General features: G+C 39.0%; 1 protein-coding gene across 7 annotated transcripts in view; it reads left to right on the plus strand.

The window, feature by feature from the left end:
* Window positions 1-14,564, plus strand: part of LOC108942831 (uncharacterized) — a 59,501-nt gene that overhangs the window by 11,499 nt on the left and 33,438 nt on the right. For 3 of the 7 annotated variants that reach the window (XR_011413694.1, XR_011413693.1, XR_011413692.1), the window contains exons 4-8: window positions 2,931-3,102; window positions 9,086-9,166; window positions 9,256-9,320; window positions 9,403-9,456; window positions 10,018-10,273. Coding sequence is in view for 4 of the 7 variants with exons in the window: in XM_070195007.1 (XP_070051108.1) it covers window positions 8,970-8,983; window positions 9,086-9,166; window positions 9,256-9,320; window positions 9,403-9,456; window positions 10,018-10,034 (231 nt within the window). In the remaining 3 variants the exon portion in view is untranslated. Of the gene's footprint in view, window positions 1-2,930; window positions 3,103-3,440; window positions 8,984-9,085; window positions 9,167-9,255; window positions 9,321-9,402; window positions 9,457-10,017; window positions 10,394-14,564 lie in introns of those variants that run through there. The other 4 variants (XM_070195004.1, XM_070195006.1, XM_070195007.1 and 1 more) reach the window with 3 other exon arrangements.

The raw sequence follows: 14,564 nt of genomic DNA on the forward strand, positions 1-14,564 counted from the left end.
AACATTGGGAAGCCCAAGTATTTACCAAATGAGGTTGTAGCTTGAATGGAAAGAATACTTGTAAGGTTCTCCATAGTGTCAGGCTTTGCAATTAGAAGAGAAAAACACCCTAGACTTAGTGAGATTGATTTTCTACCCAGATGCTTCATTGAAGGACTGCAGTATGGTGGAGATTGTATTGCAGTTTCTGATGTTTGCCTTTGCAAACATGGTAAGGTTATCAGCAAAGAAAAGATGGGATATCTTTGGGTCAGACCTACTAATACTGATGGGAAGCCATTTCTTGTCATACACAGCCATGTCAATAAGTCTTGAGAGTCTCTCCATGCACATGTATGGAGAGATGGGATCCCCTTGCCTAATTTCCTTTGAAGGTTTGAAAGTGTTAGTTTGCCACCATTTACTAGAATAGAGATGGAGGAAGAGCTGATGCAAGATATGATTAACTTAGTTAGTCCAGGTGGGAAGTAGATTGCCTGAAGGGTGTCTCTAATGAAGGACCATTCCAGCCTGTCAAAGGCTTTTTCTAAGTCAATTTTGAGGATCATGTGAGCCCGGTTCCCTCTCATCTTGCCCAAGTGAGGATGTATTCTTGGACAATAATAGCATTGTCAGATGCCCTCATGTTGGATAAGAAGCTGGCCTGGGTAGGGTCAATGATGTCAGGGATGAGTGGTTTAATTCTATTAACAATGACCTTTGTAATAGTCTTATAGATGGTATTACAAAGTCCTATAGAACTGAAGTTTTTGAGCATGGTAGCCCGGGGGCACTTGGGGATGAGGTAGAGCAGGGTCTCATTCATGATTTCATGCATGGAGTGGGTGTCAAAACATGATCTACAGAAGTCAATCACTGATTGCCCCATAATGCTCCACTATTTTTGGTAGAAGAAGGGGTGTAAGCCATCAGGATCAGGAGCTTTAAAGGGTTTGAAGGAGGAGATGGCCATTTTGATCTCACTTTCCTCTAAGGGTCTGTCCAGGCTGTCTCTTTGATAGTTGGAGAGAATACGGGTCAGACCTACGAGGCTGGTTGTGTGGAGAGGGGCTTAGGTGAAGAAATTGAACATTTAATGCAAACTTTTCAGTAGGGGTGGGCGTTCGGTACTTCAGTTCGGTATTTAAGAATTACAGTTCGGTACTTCGGTATTTGATTTATCAATTGTGTATATCAAATACCCTGCCAAAGTAGTTCGGTATTTCTTGTTTGGTTTGGTACGATTTCGGTTTATCAATTTTCATAACAAATTTGCATGATAAATTTCTATAAGATAATAAGAAATGCGACAACAATAATGCTAATAATGCATTAAAGAGTGATGTACAACTTTACTAGAGCATTTCCCGTAGTTGCCTTATTTACATATAAGATTGAGGCACCCAAAATTTTTGAAAATTTTGGAACGAGAAGTATTTGATCATTACAGCCATTGAACAATAAAATATATAGAACATACCAAAATTTAATAGAGAAAATATATAAAACGAGAGGGTAAAAAGAGTTGGATGGAAAAGCACGATAACTTCTTAGGTAGGAACATATTCCCCATTGCTTAAGTTAATTTTTTTTAATTCCAACTCTGGCTTTATCCAGTTTTCCTTCTATGAGAAACAAATATTTCATTAATACAATCCAGAGGCACTTTCATGCCATAGAATCAATAAAGATGCAAGCAACAGAGTCTAATAGTGGAACATGATTTCTTCACTTCTGTTGTAAGCTCAAAATTGTGCACTCCGCTCTAACGTATGGCAATGGTCATAAGCTCTGGCTAATGCCGATTTTCCATGACAAGTGATGGAATTCTACAAAATGCATGCCTTTTCAGAAATATGGCTTCTTTAACCAAATTAGATTCATGTTCCCTTGCTGATAACATGCAAATTAAGCTTAATAGCATATTACTCTAGCATTAAGTAAACAAATGACACCGAAACAGGAGAAGTGGGGAAAATAAATACTAGCACATCTCTAAAGATTAGGGAACCATTGCTTAATTAAAACTAGGATAAACACTATATTTAACATATGCTATTTAACATTTAGTAAAAGAAATCAGTATTTCGGCTTAACCAAAATAGCGAAGCACCGATGTCTTAATACTAAGGACCGTACCAAAGTACCAAACTTTTGAAAACTCTATACCAAATTAATACCGAAGTATCGAAGAATCGAAACCGAAGTACCGAATTAATTCGGTTCGGTCCGGTTTTTCGATTTTTCAAATTTTATGCCCAAGCCTATTTTACAGTCCTTCAAAATTGTACGACAAAAGAGAAGACTTGTAATGATCCAACCGGTCGTTTTGAGCTTTAACGTTCCATTCGGTGGTTTGAGATTTTGAGTAGCTTCATATTATGTATTATGACTTGCGTGTATGGTTGGTTTCGTCTTTCGAGCGGTTCGAGATTGATTTGGAAGAATGATTCTCGTTTTAGAAGTTTTAAGTTGGAATAGTTGACCAAAATTTGACTTTTGAGTAAACGGACTCGGAATCTGGTTTTAATTATTCCAATAGGTTTGTATTTTGATTTTGGACATGCCCACAAAGTTTGGTTAAATTCCGATGAGTTTTGGATAAGTTTGGGTTGTATGATGATTGCTTTCAGTTTCGACGTTGATTTGAGCATAAAGGTTACCATATTGAGCAAACGACCTTCGCTTCGTGTTTCGACTAAATCATTATATCCGTATCATAATTTTGGAACCATAGGAACTGGAATCATCAATTTTTGACATCGTATGAGGAATTTATGGTCATTTTACTAAGAATTGGGTTGCAAGATTTTGCAGATTAATTACGAAATTGTCACTGAATTCGTATTTAAAAATCTACATTATTTTCAAATATTGAAACCAACATATCTCCTTCATTACAAGGACAAATGGAGTGATTCAAAAGTCTCACTGGACTGGAATTTCTCAAGGAATCCATTGGAGGCATCAAAAGCGAGTTTCGGGATCGTTTGACACAAGAAACGAGATAGAACAGCTGGGTAGAAGCATATAACGTCGAGAGTTTGGTCATTTGGTCATATTTTGAGTTGGGGAGCTCGGTTTTGGGCAATTTTGGAGGCGATTTTCACCACATGGATTAGGGTAAGTCTTCTATACTTGCTTTTGGTTATATTTTATGAATCCATCTTTGTTTTTGGCATTTGATTGATGATTTGAAAGTGAAATTTGGTGGGTTTTGTCTAAACTTTTATAAAGTAAATTTTTGAGTTTTGAACTTCGATTCGGAGTCGGATTTTGAGTGAAACTAGTATGGTTGGACTCGTAATTGAATGTGTTATCGGATTTTGTAAGTTACGTCAAATTTTGAGATGCGGGTCCGAGTTTGACTTTTTGGTTGACTTTGGACTTTTGATTAAAGATTCATCCTTTATCGATTGTGTTTGTTTCCTATTTGATGTTCTTGAGTTTGTTTTGGCTAGTTTTGAGCCGTTCGGAGATCGGTACACACGTGATGACATTTTTGGAGTATTGTTTGGCTTTCTCGATATTGGATTCAGCTTGTTCGAGATAAGTAACACTTCTAAATTTGGTGTTGAGGGATGAATCCATGAACATACGTATTATATGTTTGGTGTTGAGGTGACGCACATGCTAGGTGATGGGCGTGTGGGCGTGCACCGTGTGAATTATGACTCTGTGGATTCTGTGGTATTGTGTAGTTACCAAATCTTGTTTTTATCCATGAAATTTCTACGTGCTAGAGTAATTGAGTTGTAATCTTTGTTAGAAATCATATTTAGACTATATGCCTATTCTGTTGGGACCCACTGAGGTCATTTTTACTGTTGAGTTATTTGTTTAAATTGCAATTTCATACTCAGTCATATTCATACATTTGCATATCATATCTCAGTCTCTACTATCATTTATTGTTACATCATGTATCATTGTTTGGGTTGATTGGCATGAGATTTGTGAGCCTGAGAGACTGGAGAGATTGATGACTAAGTGAGGTTGAGGGCCTGATTGTGAGTGATATTTATTGGACTGGGCTGTACGCCGCAGCATACCATGATTGGCTTATATTAGCGCTTGGGTAGTATCCGCTCCTCTGGAGTCTGACATACCAGCAGTGAACGCAAGTACCGATGAGTGCGAGTGCCGAGCGATTGAAAGTGTTGAGTGATCGGGAGGTGCTAAGTGATTGAAAGTGTTGAGTGATCGGGAGGTGCTAAGTGGTTGAGAGTGTTGAGTGATTGGGAGGTGCTGAGTGAGGTTGAATACTCCGAGAGCATGAGCACATGAATTTATCAGTGTGGTGCAATACATTTGACATGCATACTTGGCATGTAGGCATAGAGATATATTTCCTCATGCTATACAGTATTGTGACATTTATGACTTCTCATACACATTGACATGTAGGCATAGAGGTATACTTTCCTCATGCTATCTGATAATGGAGTATCTTATCTATTGTTGAAAGTTTTTGAAATTTTTTTACAGTTTTCTGATATACTCTTACTTTGGCAATTTCGATGAAAGATTTGGGGTTTTACTGCTATACCTGAAAATCATGTCTATTTTTCTGTAACTGTGAACGAGCTGAGCATCATATATTTGAGTTATTACTTGTGCTGCTTTTATTATATCGTTACGAATTGTTCTTTTCTATTGGTGTTGGACTTTGACCGTTGTCCAAGCTCGTCACTACTTTCAACCTAAGGTTATATTTGTTACTTATTGAGTACATGAGGTCGGTTGTACTCATACTACACTTCTGCACCTTGCGTGCACAGTTTGGAGCTGATGTTGTTGTGTATGGAGGGAGCTGGCATTGAAGATGTACCTCCATTCTAGTTATATCTGACTCTTATTCTTGGTAGCTTTAGATTTATAAATCTGTTTATGTACGTTTCGAGCAGATATATTTATTTCATATCAGCTTTGTAAACTTCAAGTCTTAAAAGCTCATGATTTGTACTACCAGTCCTTGGGGAGTTGTATAAAATTCAATTATTTTATTTTTGACTCTTATCATTATCATTATATTATAGTTTATTGTTAATTGGCTTACCTAGCGGGTTAGGTTAGGCGCCATCACGACTAGTTTGATTTTGGGTCATGACAAGTTGGTATTAGAGCTCTAGGTTCATAGGTTCTACGAGTCATGAGCAAGTGTCTAGTAGAGTCTTGCAGATCGGTATGATAACGTCCATACCTATATTCAAGAGGCTACAGGGTATTTAGGATAAACTTCCCATCTTTCTTTCCTTATCGTGCAACATTGATTCAACTTGAATCGTATCTCTTTAAATTCCGTCCACTCACTCGTATGCGCATGTGAGCGCTCGGTATCAGTTGTACATCGATGGCCTGTGGAATTTCATGGATGAGGCGCGAGATGTGTCTTCTGTGTTTTGGTGATGGGCCAGTCTAAAGGACTTGAGGCTGGGTTTGGAGCGCAGCTTAGGCTCGGTAGTTTTAGTTGTGTGAGCATGTTCTTGTGGACTTCTATGTCCAGTGGTGTCCCTATGAGTGGGACTGATGGCTCGGTGAGTGATTGGATGGCTATACGATGAGTAGGATATGACTGCGGGATGTGTTCAGATGGTTTGAATGTGGCGGGAAGAGTTTGCTTGAGATGTGAAAAGGACTATTAGATGCTCCATTTCTGTGGATGTGTCATACAATCTCGAGTTATGAAGGTTTTTGAGAGATTCTTTCGTGTTATTTCACTTGTGGAACTAAGTAGATTTTCTTGTCTTGTTGATAAGTTCAGACTCAGGAAGATTAAGTGATTGCGTAGTAGTTGTGGGTGTGAAAGGGTATAGAAAGGTGTTAGTTTGATGCTAAGCAGGTGGGTTGTCATCTGCGGGGTAATCTACAGGTGTGTGATCCTTATGATGTTGTGTGAAGGGTTTCTTTTCTACTAGTGGGTTATATGTGTTGCGATTTGGGTTTGGATCGGTTGAGAAAGTTGACCCGACTGTCACAAGGATGAACGCGGGCTTAACAGATGATTTGAGGTATTTTATGAGTTGTATTGCAGGAGCTTGTGAAGGATTTAGTTGAATCTCACTGCGGGATTATGGCAGTAATAGAGAATATGTATTGTGAGTTATGGATGTTTTATGCTATGGCTTTGAGCCAAGTGGGGTAGTTCACCATCGGCGATTTGATTTGATTGCATGGTTATGTGTTGTATTGTTTCGGTTTGAGGCATACTTGTGGAGGTTGGTTTTGAGAATGACTTGAGTAAGAAATTTCTAGATGCATGATATATTACACCTTATGGATATATATGAGTCTTAAAAATGGTCTAGGGTTGCATTCGTGATAGATGTAATGTACTAAGAAAAGGATTTACTCGGTTGCTTAGAGGTGTGGATTACTTCTTTGGGTGTTATTGTGTTAATGGGGCACATGTCATTCGACCCGTTTGGGTGGTGCAATTGAGATTTGAGCAGAGTGGATGACTATCGAGAGGGTTCTAACGGATTCAATATGTGGCAATTGAAAATTATTCGGATTTGTATATGGCTAGAATCTGAGATTTGCATTGTATGGTGTCGAGAATCGCGATATTTCGTTAGTATTATGGATTCTACAGGAAGGTAAATGAAATGATTTTAGATTCACATAAGGCCTCTTCATAGTGGGTATCTCGGGTGTAATATTTTGAGTATTTAAATGGGAATACAATGATTTATGGGCCTTAAAGCAATGTGATTTTTTGTTAGGATCTCTCGTAGTGGCCGTTGAGTTAAGGGTCATAGTGTTCTAGCAAAGAGAATTGTTAACTTGAAGGCAATTCAGAAGAAACTTAGAGGAAATAGGCAGTTTGGTAGCGGGTTGGATCAATATGGTAATGGTATGCTCGGTTATTTTGGTTATTATGATGTGATGAGGCTTTACAAGTATTTTGTGGTAATACTATTGGGTTTGGCGACCTGCATGACTTGGTTGACTTAGAGTAATTCAGTTATGATGGCTTGGTTATGTGCAAATAGGTTTCGTAGAGTTCTCGATGATTTCTACCACGACTTGGGATGGATATTTTCTATAACATGGGGAGTTTGTGGTGTATTGCAATTTTCTCCTGGATAGGATCAAGTGGAAGGTTTCTAGCTATTTGAGTATGTATTTTGCTTGTGATTCAGAGTTGGCAATGAGGTTCTCGTGTTTTCATATGATGGCCTGATAGAGGCGGTGTGTCATGTGAGATTGAGATTTGCATGTGCAAGTATACGATTCAGCTTCAAAAGGGAGGTCATGAGTTCTAGACGGCATGGACAGTTTCAAGTATTCAGAAGAATGCTGGCACTATCTGGTATGCCCCGAGAAGACTGTGCATTTCAAAGGGGCGCGTTGTGTTTTGACTAACAGATGCTTCATTGGTATTGCAGTACTCGTCTGGTTGATTGACTGCTGATGTTCGGATTTTTCTATGTGGCACGGAAGAATTATGGAAGTATTTCTCGTAGAATGATTATGCATGAAGGATGTGTCAGTCACTTGAGTGGGGGGGAAGGGATCAGATCTGATGATTCTCTTGTATTCTGGTGGTTTGCAGACTGGGAGTCTCAGAGGCAGATTGTTCCTTGGTTGCAGGCTGTGAAGGTATGGGCAAAGTCATATATCTATTAGTAGGTGTTATGGTTAGGCCATTGAGGGCTTTTGGAGGATATTTATCTATTTGTGGATGACCGGAGTCGATTTGGGTGCACATTGGTAGGCCAATGAGGATGTGTATTCTACACCGGGTCGGATTTATTGACTCAACACTGTTATTGTTGAGGGGTGTGTCATTTAGTTGGAGTTGAGCTTGTTCGCGTTCCGATATGTTCTATGTGTGACTCTTCTATGCTATAATGGATTGTGATTTGTTGGTTATACGCACACTAGATGCATTTCTTCTTTGAGCGAGATGGTTATTGAGGTGTTGATTGGCTGGTTGCGCCATAATTATGGTCCTTCCTGTTGATGGTATATCGTGTTATCCGTTTCTTCATGATTATGGTCATGCACTTTATGGTTATTTTTGACTTGCTTATGGTTGTTGATTTTGAGCACTGGGGCTCGAGGTGTTTTATATGGACCGGTGTTTGGATGGGGTCACGCGTTGCATCGGAGTATGTAAAGATATGATCTTTTGTGTTAGATTAACGTGTCTTGATTCTACTATGTGTGATGGGGTCATAGCATTGCGTTTGTGGTAGTACACGTTGAGTCTACGAGACGGATCTCTCATTTGATTTTTTTTTCATGTTTGAGTACATTGAGATTGTTGCTTTTTGGTACACAGATTGCACGGTTTGTGGCTTTAGGTTGGATTGGTGGGGCATGTTCGTAGAATAGTTGTGTTTGATGAGATGAGGTCATTGGACCTTGAATGGGAGGCTATTATGGTAAGAAATTATTGCTGTGAGCATATGAGTTATGCGGTATATCATGTGATTACATCTTGGGTTATGGTTATGACTTGATATAGCTTGTTCAGACTTATACAGTGTGTAGGTGCGAGATTTGGGTCTTGAAAGGAATTCCGGATGTTAGAAATTGGGTTTAAGATTTATGGACTAAGGTTAAAGTAATGATCAGTCGTTTTGAGTTTTAGCATTCAATTTGGTGGTTTGAGACTTCGAGTAGCTTCATATTATGTATTATGATTTGCGTGTATGGTTAGTTTCGGCTTTCGAGCGGTTCAAGATTGATTTGGAAGAGTGATTCTCGTTTTAGAAGCTTTAAGTTGGAAGAGTTGATCAATGTTTGACTTTTGGGTAAACGGATTCGGAATCAAATATTAATTATTCCAATAGGTTTGTATGATTTTGGACATGTCCATAAAGTTAAGTTGAATTCCGATGAGTTTTGGATAAGTTTGAGTTATATGGTGATTGCTTTGAGTTCTGGCGTCAATTTGAGTTTAGTAATTTTTTTTTATCTATTTGCGACATGCTGTGAAAGCTTTTTTTTTGGTTCGACAAGACTGCTGTGTGTGAGTTATGGCTTTCCGCGGGTTAGTTTCCCTAATTTTGCTTATAACTTCTTAGTATTAGTCACTCTTTTGATTTATTAGCCTTTTGATATCATGATTGCTTGCTTTTTTTTTTTGGTGCAGAAAATTTTCAACTGTTGGTGCTGGTGTTAGGGCTTTTCTTGGGCTTGGACGTGTTGGTGCAGCACCCACACAACAAGTAAGGTAAGTGTCTACAGAATTGTATTCTTCTTTGGCACCATTGAATTGAATTGAATGCTCCCATTTATTTTAATTTCTTTATTAATATGTAGGGGATACTGCCAGAAACCTTCAGCCTCTGAAATCCCAAGTCCCTCTGAAATACGAAGTCTAGAAAGTAAACTTCTCACCCCATTTGTTTAATTTTACTTGAAAATCTCTTCCATTATAATAACCCCTTTTTTGTCTGGTCTTTGCAGTTAAAACTTTTTTTGTATCGGGACAGTTACATCTTCCATTATCTACGTTGTTTGGTGCGTACCTCAAACTTGTTTCTCCAAGAAACAAAAAATGTGAAATTTGGGTTAGACCAAGTTCTTTTTTTTTAATGCAAGTCTGCGGTTCTTAGAGAATCTAAAAACAATTCCTAGCTAAGAGTTAAGTTATATGCTAAAAGAAGCTAAAGATAATTTCTTTTATATCTGAAAAAAGGGGATTACTGTTCTTATATGTGAGAGAAATAGCTTGCTTTTGGAACAGAAGTGTAATTTTGTAAACTAAAGTTAAGGGGTCAGAGTGCAAGCAATGAAACTCGTGGTTCACTGGTTCTGTAAAACCAAACTTTTTGGCAGTTGTTGAAACTTCAACATGCTTCCACTACAAACCTCATAAGATTATTATCTTCTAATTCTCATTGCATCAAAAGTGGTACTCAAAATTGGATGAATTTTATTTCTTGATGGGGCTTTCATGTTTTTGTTTACCGTTATTTTTTGTGAATATATTTTATTGGCCTGTATGTGACCACCACAATTTCCTATAAGTCTAGTAGTTGATTTGCACAATAACACTTATTTCTGAATTTGTTTTGGCAGGGCAAATGCTAAATTGAGAATGTGAGCCTAGTTACGTTGCTAGCTGGAATTCTGTCAGCAATGTATCAACTAAGTCGGAAGAAGAGTGTGCCTCTATCTTGACTGGGTAAACATTCTGTCAATAGGCAAAGGAACTAAATTCAGCAACAGCAGCTACCGAGTAGACCTGCTGCTGCTTATAAATGAAAATTTTGCATTTAGTGACCTTGTTTCTACGACACATGTCTAGCGGCGGACATGATGCATGATTTAGCTGGTAAATATTCCCCTACTACCTTGTATACTTTCATGGCATTATTATTACTCTCTCCGTTCCAATTTATATGAACCTGTTTGACTGGACACGAAATTTAAGAAAAAATGAAGACTTTTGAAATTTGTGGTCCTAAACAAGTCAAAAAGGCCCCCAGAGAATTTGTGTGATTATAAAAGCTTTTCATTAAAGATAAAATTGCAAGTTTAAGCTAAACTATTACCAAATTTAGAAAGGGGTTATTTTTTTTGAAACGGACCAAAAAGAAAATAGGTTCACATAAACTGAAACTAAAACGGAGGGAGTAGTATGTATAGTTGAATGATGCTTGCTTACCTGTTTTTGGCCTTTTAATCCTTTAAAGAGTATGACTTTGCCTTCGAATTAGCTACAACTTTTATAACGACGGAGTGAGAAGTTGGCTTCTCTTTGTTTGGGTTGTTTTTATAATTCGGATCTATAATGATACTTTGAATATCTACAATAATATTTGATAGAATGCATGAGTCCACCAAACTGTATAGAGACCTGGTCCTATAACAGTTCCCACAGAACTAGCTAATCTAACAGTAAGTAAATGACACGAGAGATTTTTACGTGGAAAAATCCCTGCTCAAGGGGATAAAAAATCAAGACCTACACTGGTAGGATTTCAACTTCACTACTGAGCAATTTTTAGATTATAACCTATTGCAACCTATGAATTAAACTCTTAATCCCTCACTAACTTGCAATACACCTATTACAAGCCACTTTGCAATACACCTATTACAAAGACTTCAACTCATGACTAACTCTAGTCACGACACAAGCTCTACGGGTTTGTGGTTTTTGAGGTTCCTAATTTAAGCTTCTAGTTAAGCATAGTAGGAATTACAATAAATAACCAATACAAAGATACAACTCAACTAAGGACATACAAAAGACTTGTTATGGAACTGGTCCGTAGTAGTGTTGCACTTTGTTCTTGATGCACTTGTGACTTCAATGCTGGATAATCAGATCTTGAATGCTTTTGTTTGAATATCACAAGTGTTCAAGTCATGTTTTGTTGTAATGCTTCTTGTTAATATCCTTTGAATGACATCACTTAGATGATGTAAATACTTGGTTGGTAAAAAGTCCTTCCCAATGTGAAGTGACTGCTGCACTGTTTCTGCACTGTAGCATGTACAGTGCAGGCAGTCACTTTCCAACTGTAGAGTTGACTTCGTATTGCTGTCAGGGAAGCTCCAAGGGATCAGGTCCCTGAGTTAGTTTTTTTCTATCTGAAGTCATACAGCTCACATTAGCTTAAGTCTATTGATGGATAAATATACCAAGTGTGCATCAGGTCCTTTATCTAGTTCTTGACAATAAGTTTGTTAGATCATCAAAACATAAATCTAAGATATTTTAAACCCATCAATTTTCCCCTTTTTGATGATGACAAACTTTAAAAATTGACAACCATTTGCAGAGCACAATAAACCAGATAAAGTACCAGGAACTTCACAAGTTCCCCCGGACTCTATGCTTCTCCCTTAATCAGATCCCCCTGCTTCAATTTATCCTTCAATTTATCTTCCCCTTTTGGCATCATTAAAAATACACAAGCAAGCAATCAACATAAAGAAGTGTAGCCTAGCTAACTTATGCCACATGTGTGCACACAACATGATAGAAAAGAGAAGCAGAAAAAGACAAGCATTTAACAGCAAAAGAGAGTCTTCATTGATTTTTATAAAACATAAGCCTTTTCCATTACAGCAAAGGCAAGTTTGGACTGTTGAAAGCGGGAGCAGTACAGGTGAAATCCATCCACATCACAAAAAAAGACAAAAACAACTACCACAAGTCATCAAAACAAAAGATAGAAACTTGAGATTGGTCACTGGAAGATTTTCTTAGGGGGCACTAGAGGAGGGAGGTTTGGAGGAGGCAACAAGAGTGTTGAGAACAAGGTCAATCCGAGCATTTGCGGACATTTGCTCTGCGAGCAGTTTCTCTCTCTGGTTCTCTACCTGTTGCCTGAGCTCAGCATTTTCTTTAGACAGACGAGCAACTTCTTCACTTGATGAACTGGAGGGTCCTGGTGCTGCTATAGCCTGACTAAGCTAAGTCTCAAGAATGACGTTCCTTGCCTTAAGCTTTCTGATCTCCTCTGTGGCACTATTCTGAGCGTTGATTAGCTGTGAGATCGTCGAAGTGCTTCCCATTCCTCTAACCGTTTCAATACATTCACATTCCTCCAGTGTAGTTTTCGAGAATGTTTGTTTCCTGGTCCCCATCTTGGGATTTCCTAAGGGTATATCAAAGAACTTGAAGACACGCGTGAGAAGAAAGCCATACGGAAGTCCATGGTTCCCATCTTTGAAAGCTGCCACTTTCTGTATATGTTCAATCATAATGGCAGGCAAGTTGATAGAACGAAACTCATCTAGTGCTTCCATTAAGTATAGATCAGACTTGGAAGTAATGGACCTTCTTTCAGCACGAGGGAGCAGAACCTTGTTAACCAACTCGAACAACAGTTGGTACACAGGAAGTAGAGCCTTCTTGTGTACCCGTTCCCCATGCTGGACAACCTTTTCTTTCACAATGACGTGTCTAAAATTAGAGCCACAAGCACCTCTCACAGATGACAACCCTTCAGATGGAACCTTGAGAATGTCCCCCAACACAGTAGCATCCAATATCATATCCACTCCATTCACTAAAATACAGACGTGGTCATCTTCAACTGTGAAGAGGTCGTCATAGAAGCTTTTGACCTCATCCTCATATACTTTGGCCATATCCTCGTTGAACATATGGCCCCACTGCTGAAATTTCACCATCTCAAGAATTTGTCTCATACCCGCCATTTCAGAAATCTCTGGGTCAAAAGTGCGACCCCACAGTACCTTTTGATGTCGCAACCTTTCTTTCCCTAGTACACTTACACTTTTCACTTTTTTTTGCAGAACCGGGTTCCCCAACAATTTCCAACTTCCTTTTGCCAGACCTGCCAATAGACTTGCCCTTACCACTTGATTTTACCAGAATATCATCATCAAGCACAAATTCTTCCTCCACAACTTGCTTAGACTTGACACTACCTTTCACAGACCTTTTACTTGATTTTTCAACAACTTCCTTTGAAGCACTCTCAACATATTGTTTCTTTTTCTGAGATCTCTCAACCAGGGAACTTGGTTCCTCGTGAGCATCCTCATCCACCTCTACTATTGGAATACTTTTTTCACACACAATTTCCCCTTCCTTCATCAGCCTCTTCTTCTTCTTCTTGCTACTCCTTCTGTTTTTCTTCAGGGCAGACTCAAAAGCTTCCTTCTTTTGCAATCTTGTGGTAGGTCTCTTAGAAGGGGGCTCAGGAGTGACCACGGGCTTTCTAATCTTAAAGCGAGCACTAAGAACCACATCATCCTGATCATCCTCATCACTAGGTCTCACAACAGGAGGGATAGACTCCAACGACTCAGCCTCAAAGTGAGGAGAAGGGGCAGGGTCAAAGCTGACATGGGAAGATGATTCCTGGCTTGTTTCCTCAGGGAGGGGATCAGGTTCATCAGCAGGGTTCCCAGTTGCTTCTTCAGGTGCAGGTGGTTCAAAGAGCACCATTGTTCCTTTTTCTCCTAAGAGCGGAGTCCCTTCCTACTGAGACTCAGGCAAGGTAGAAGGTCCTTCATTCACCAGTCCCTTAGCAGCAATGGCCAATATGTTTTTAGCGGCCTCCTTTTCCTGAGACTCCATGGGAGCAACAGTGTCCAAGACTGGAGAACTTATGTACTGATCAATATCTTCCTCAAAAATCCCTTTTTCTTGTTGAGTTTCACCCTCTTTTTCATCCTTGTTCTGGTTTTTGAGAGTATCAGGCAACAGAAAAAAATAATGTCGACTTTTGAGGCTTCTGAGTCCTCAACACTTAATAAAGGAATAGGGTCAGATGGAGTGGTGAGAGAGATAAGAGGTGAAAAGGAATCAGGTTTGGATATATCGGTGTCAGTAATGGTGGAAGAGGGGATTTTTGGTGGTGTTTCAAAGGTGGCAGATGAGTCGAAGATGTTACCTTCCAAGGTGGGTAGGGTAGCTTGCTCTTCAACCATGGTAGATAGTTAGATTGAAGATTCTGGAAGGATGGAGAGAGAGAGGGATGATCGCTCAAGGTTAGAAATGAAGGGGTTTTAAGGAGGGAAAGGATAATGATGAGGGAAGAGAGAAACGGGTTCTGAAACGGCGGTAGGTTTGTGGAAAGATGCACCATTGCAAAGGGAGGTGAAAAGATTTGAAAGAAAAGACGTGATATACAAGG

Source organism: Nicotiana tomentosiformis, chromosome 2, assembly GCF_000390325.3.
Source record: "Nicotiana tomentosiformis chromosome 2, ASM39032v3, whole genome shotgun sequence".
NCBI classification, from domain to species: domain Eukaryota; kingdom Viridiplantae; phylum Streptophyta; class Magnoliopsida; order Solanales; family Solanaceae; genus Nicotiana; species Nicotiana tomentosiformis.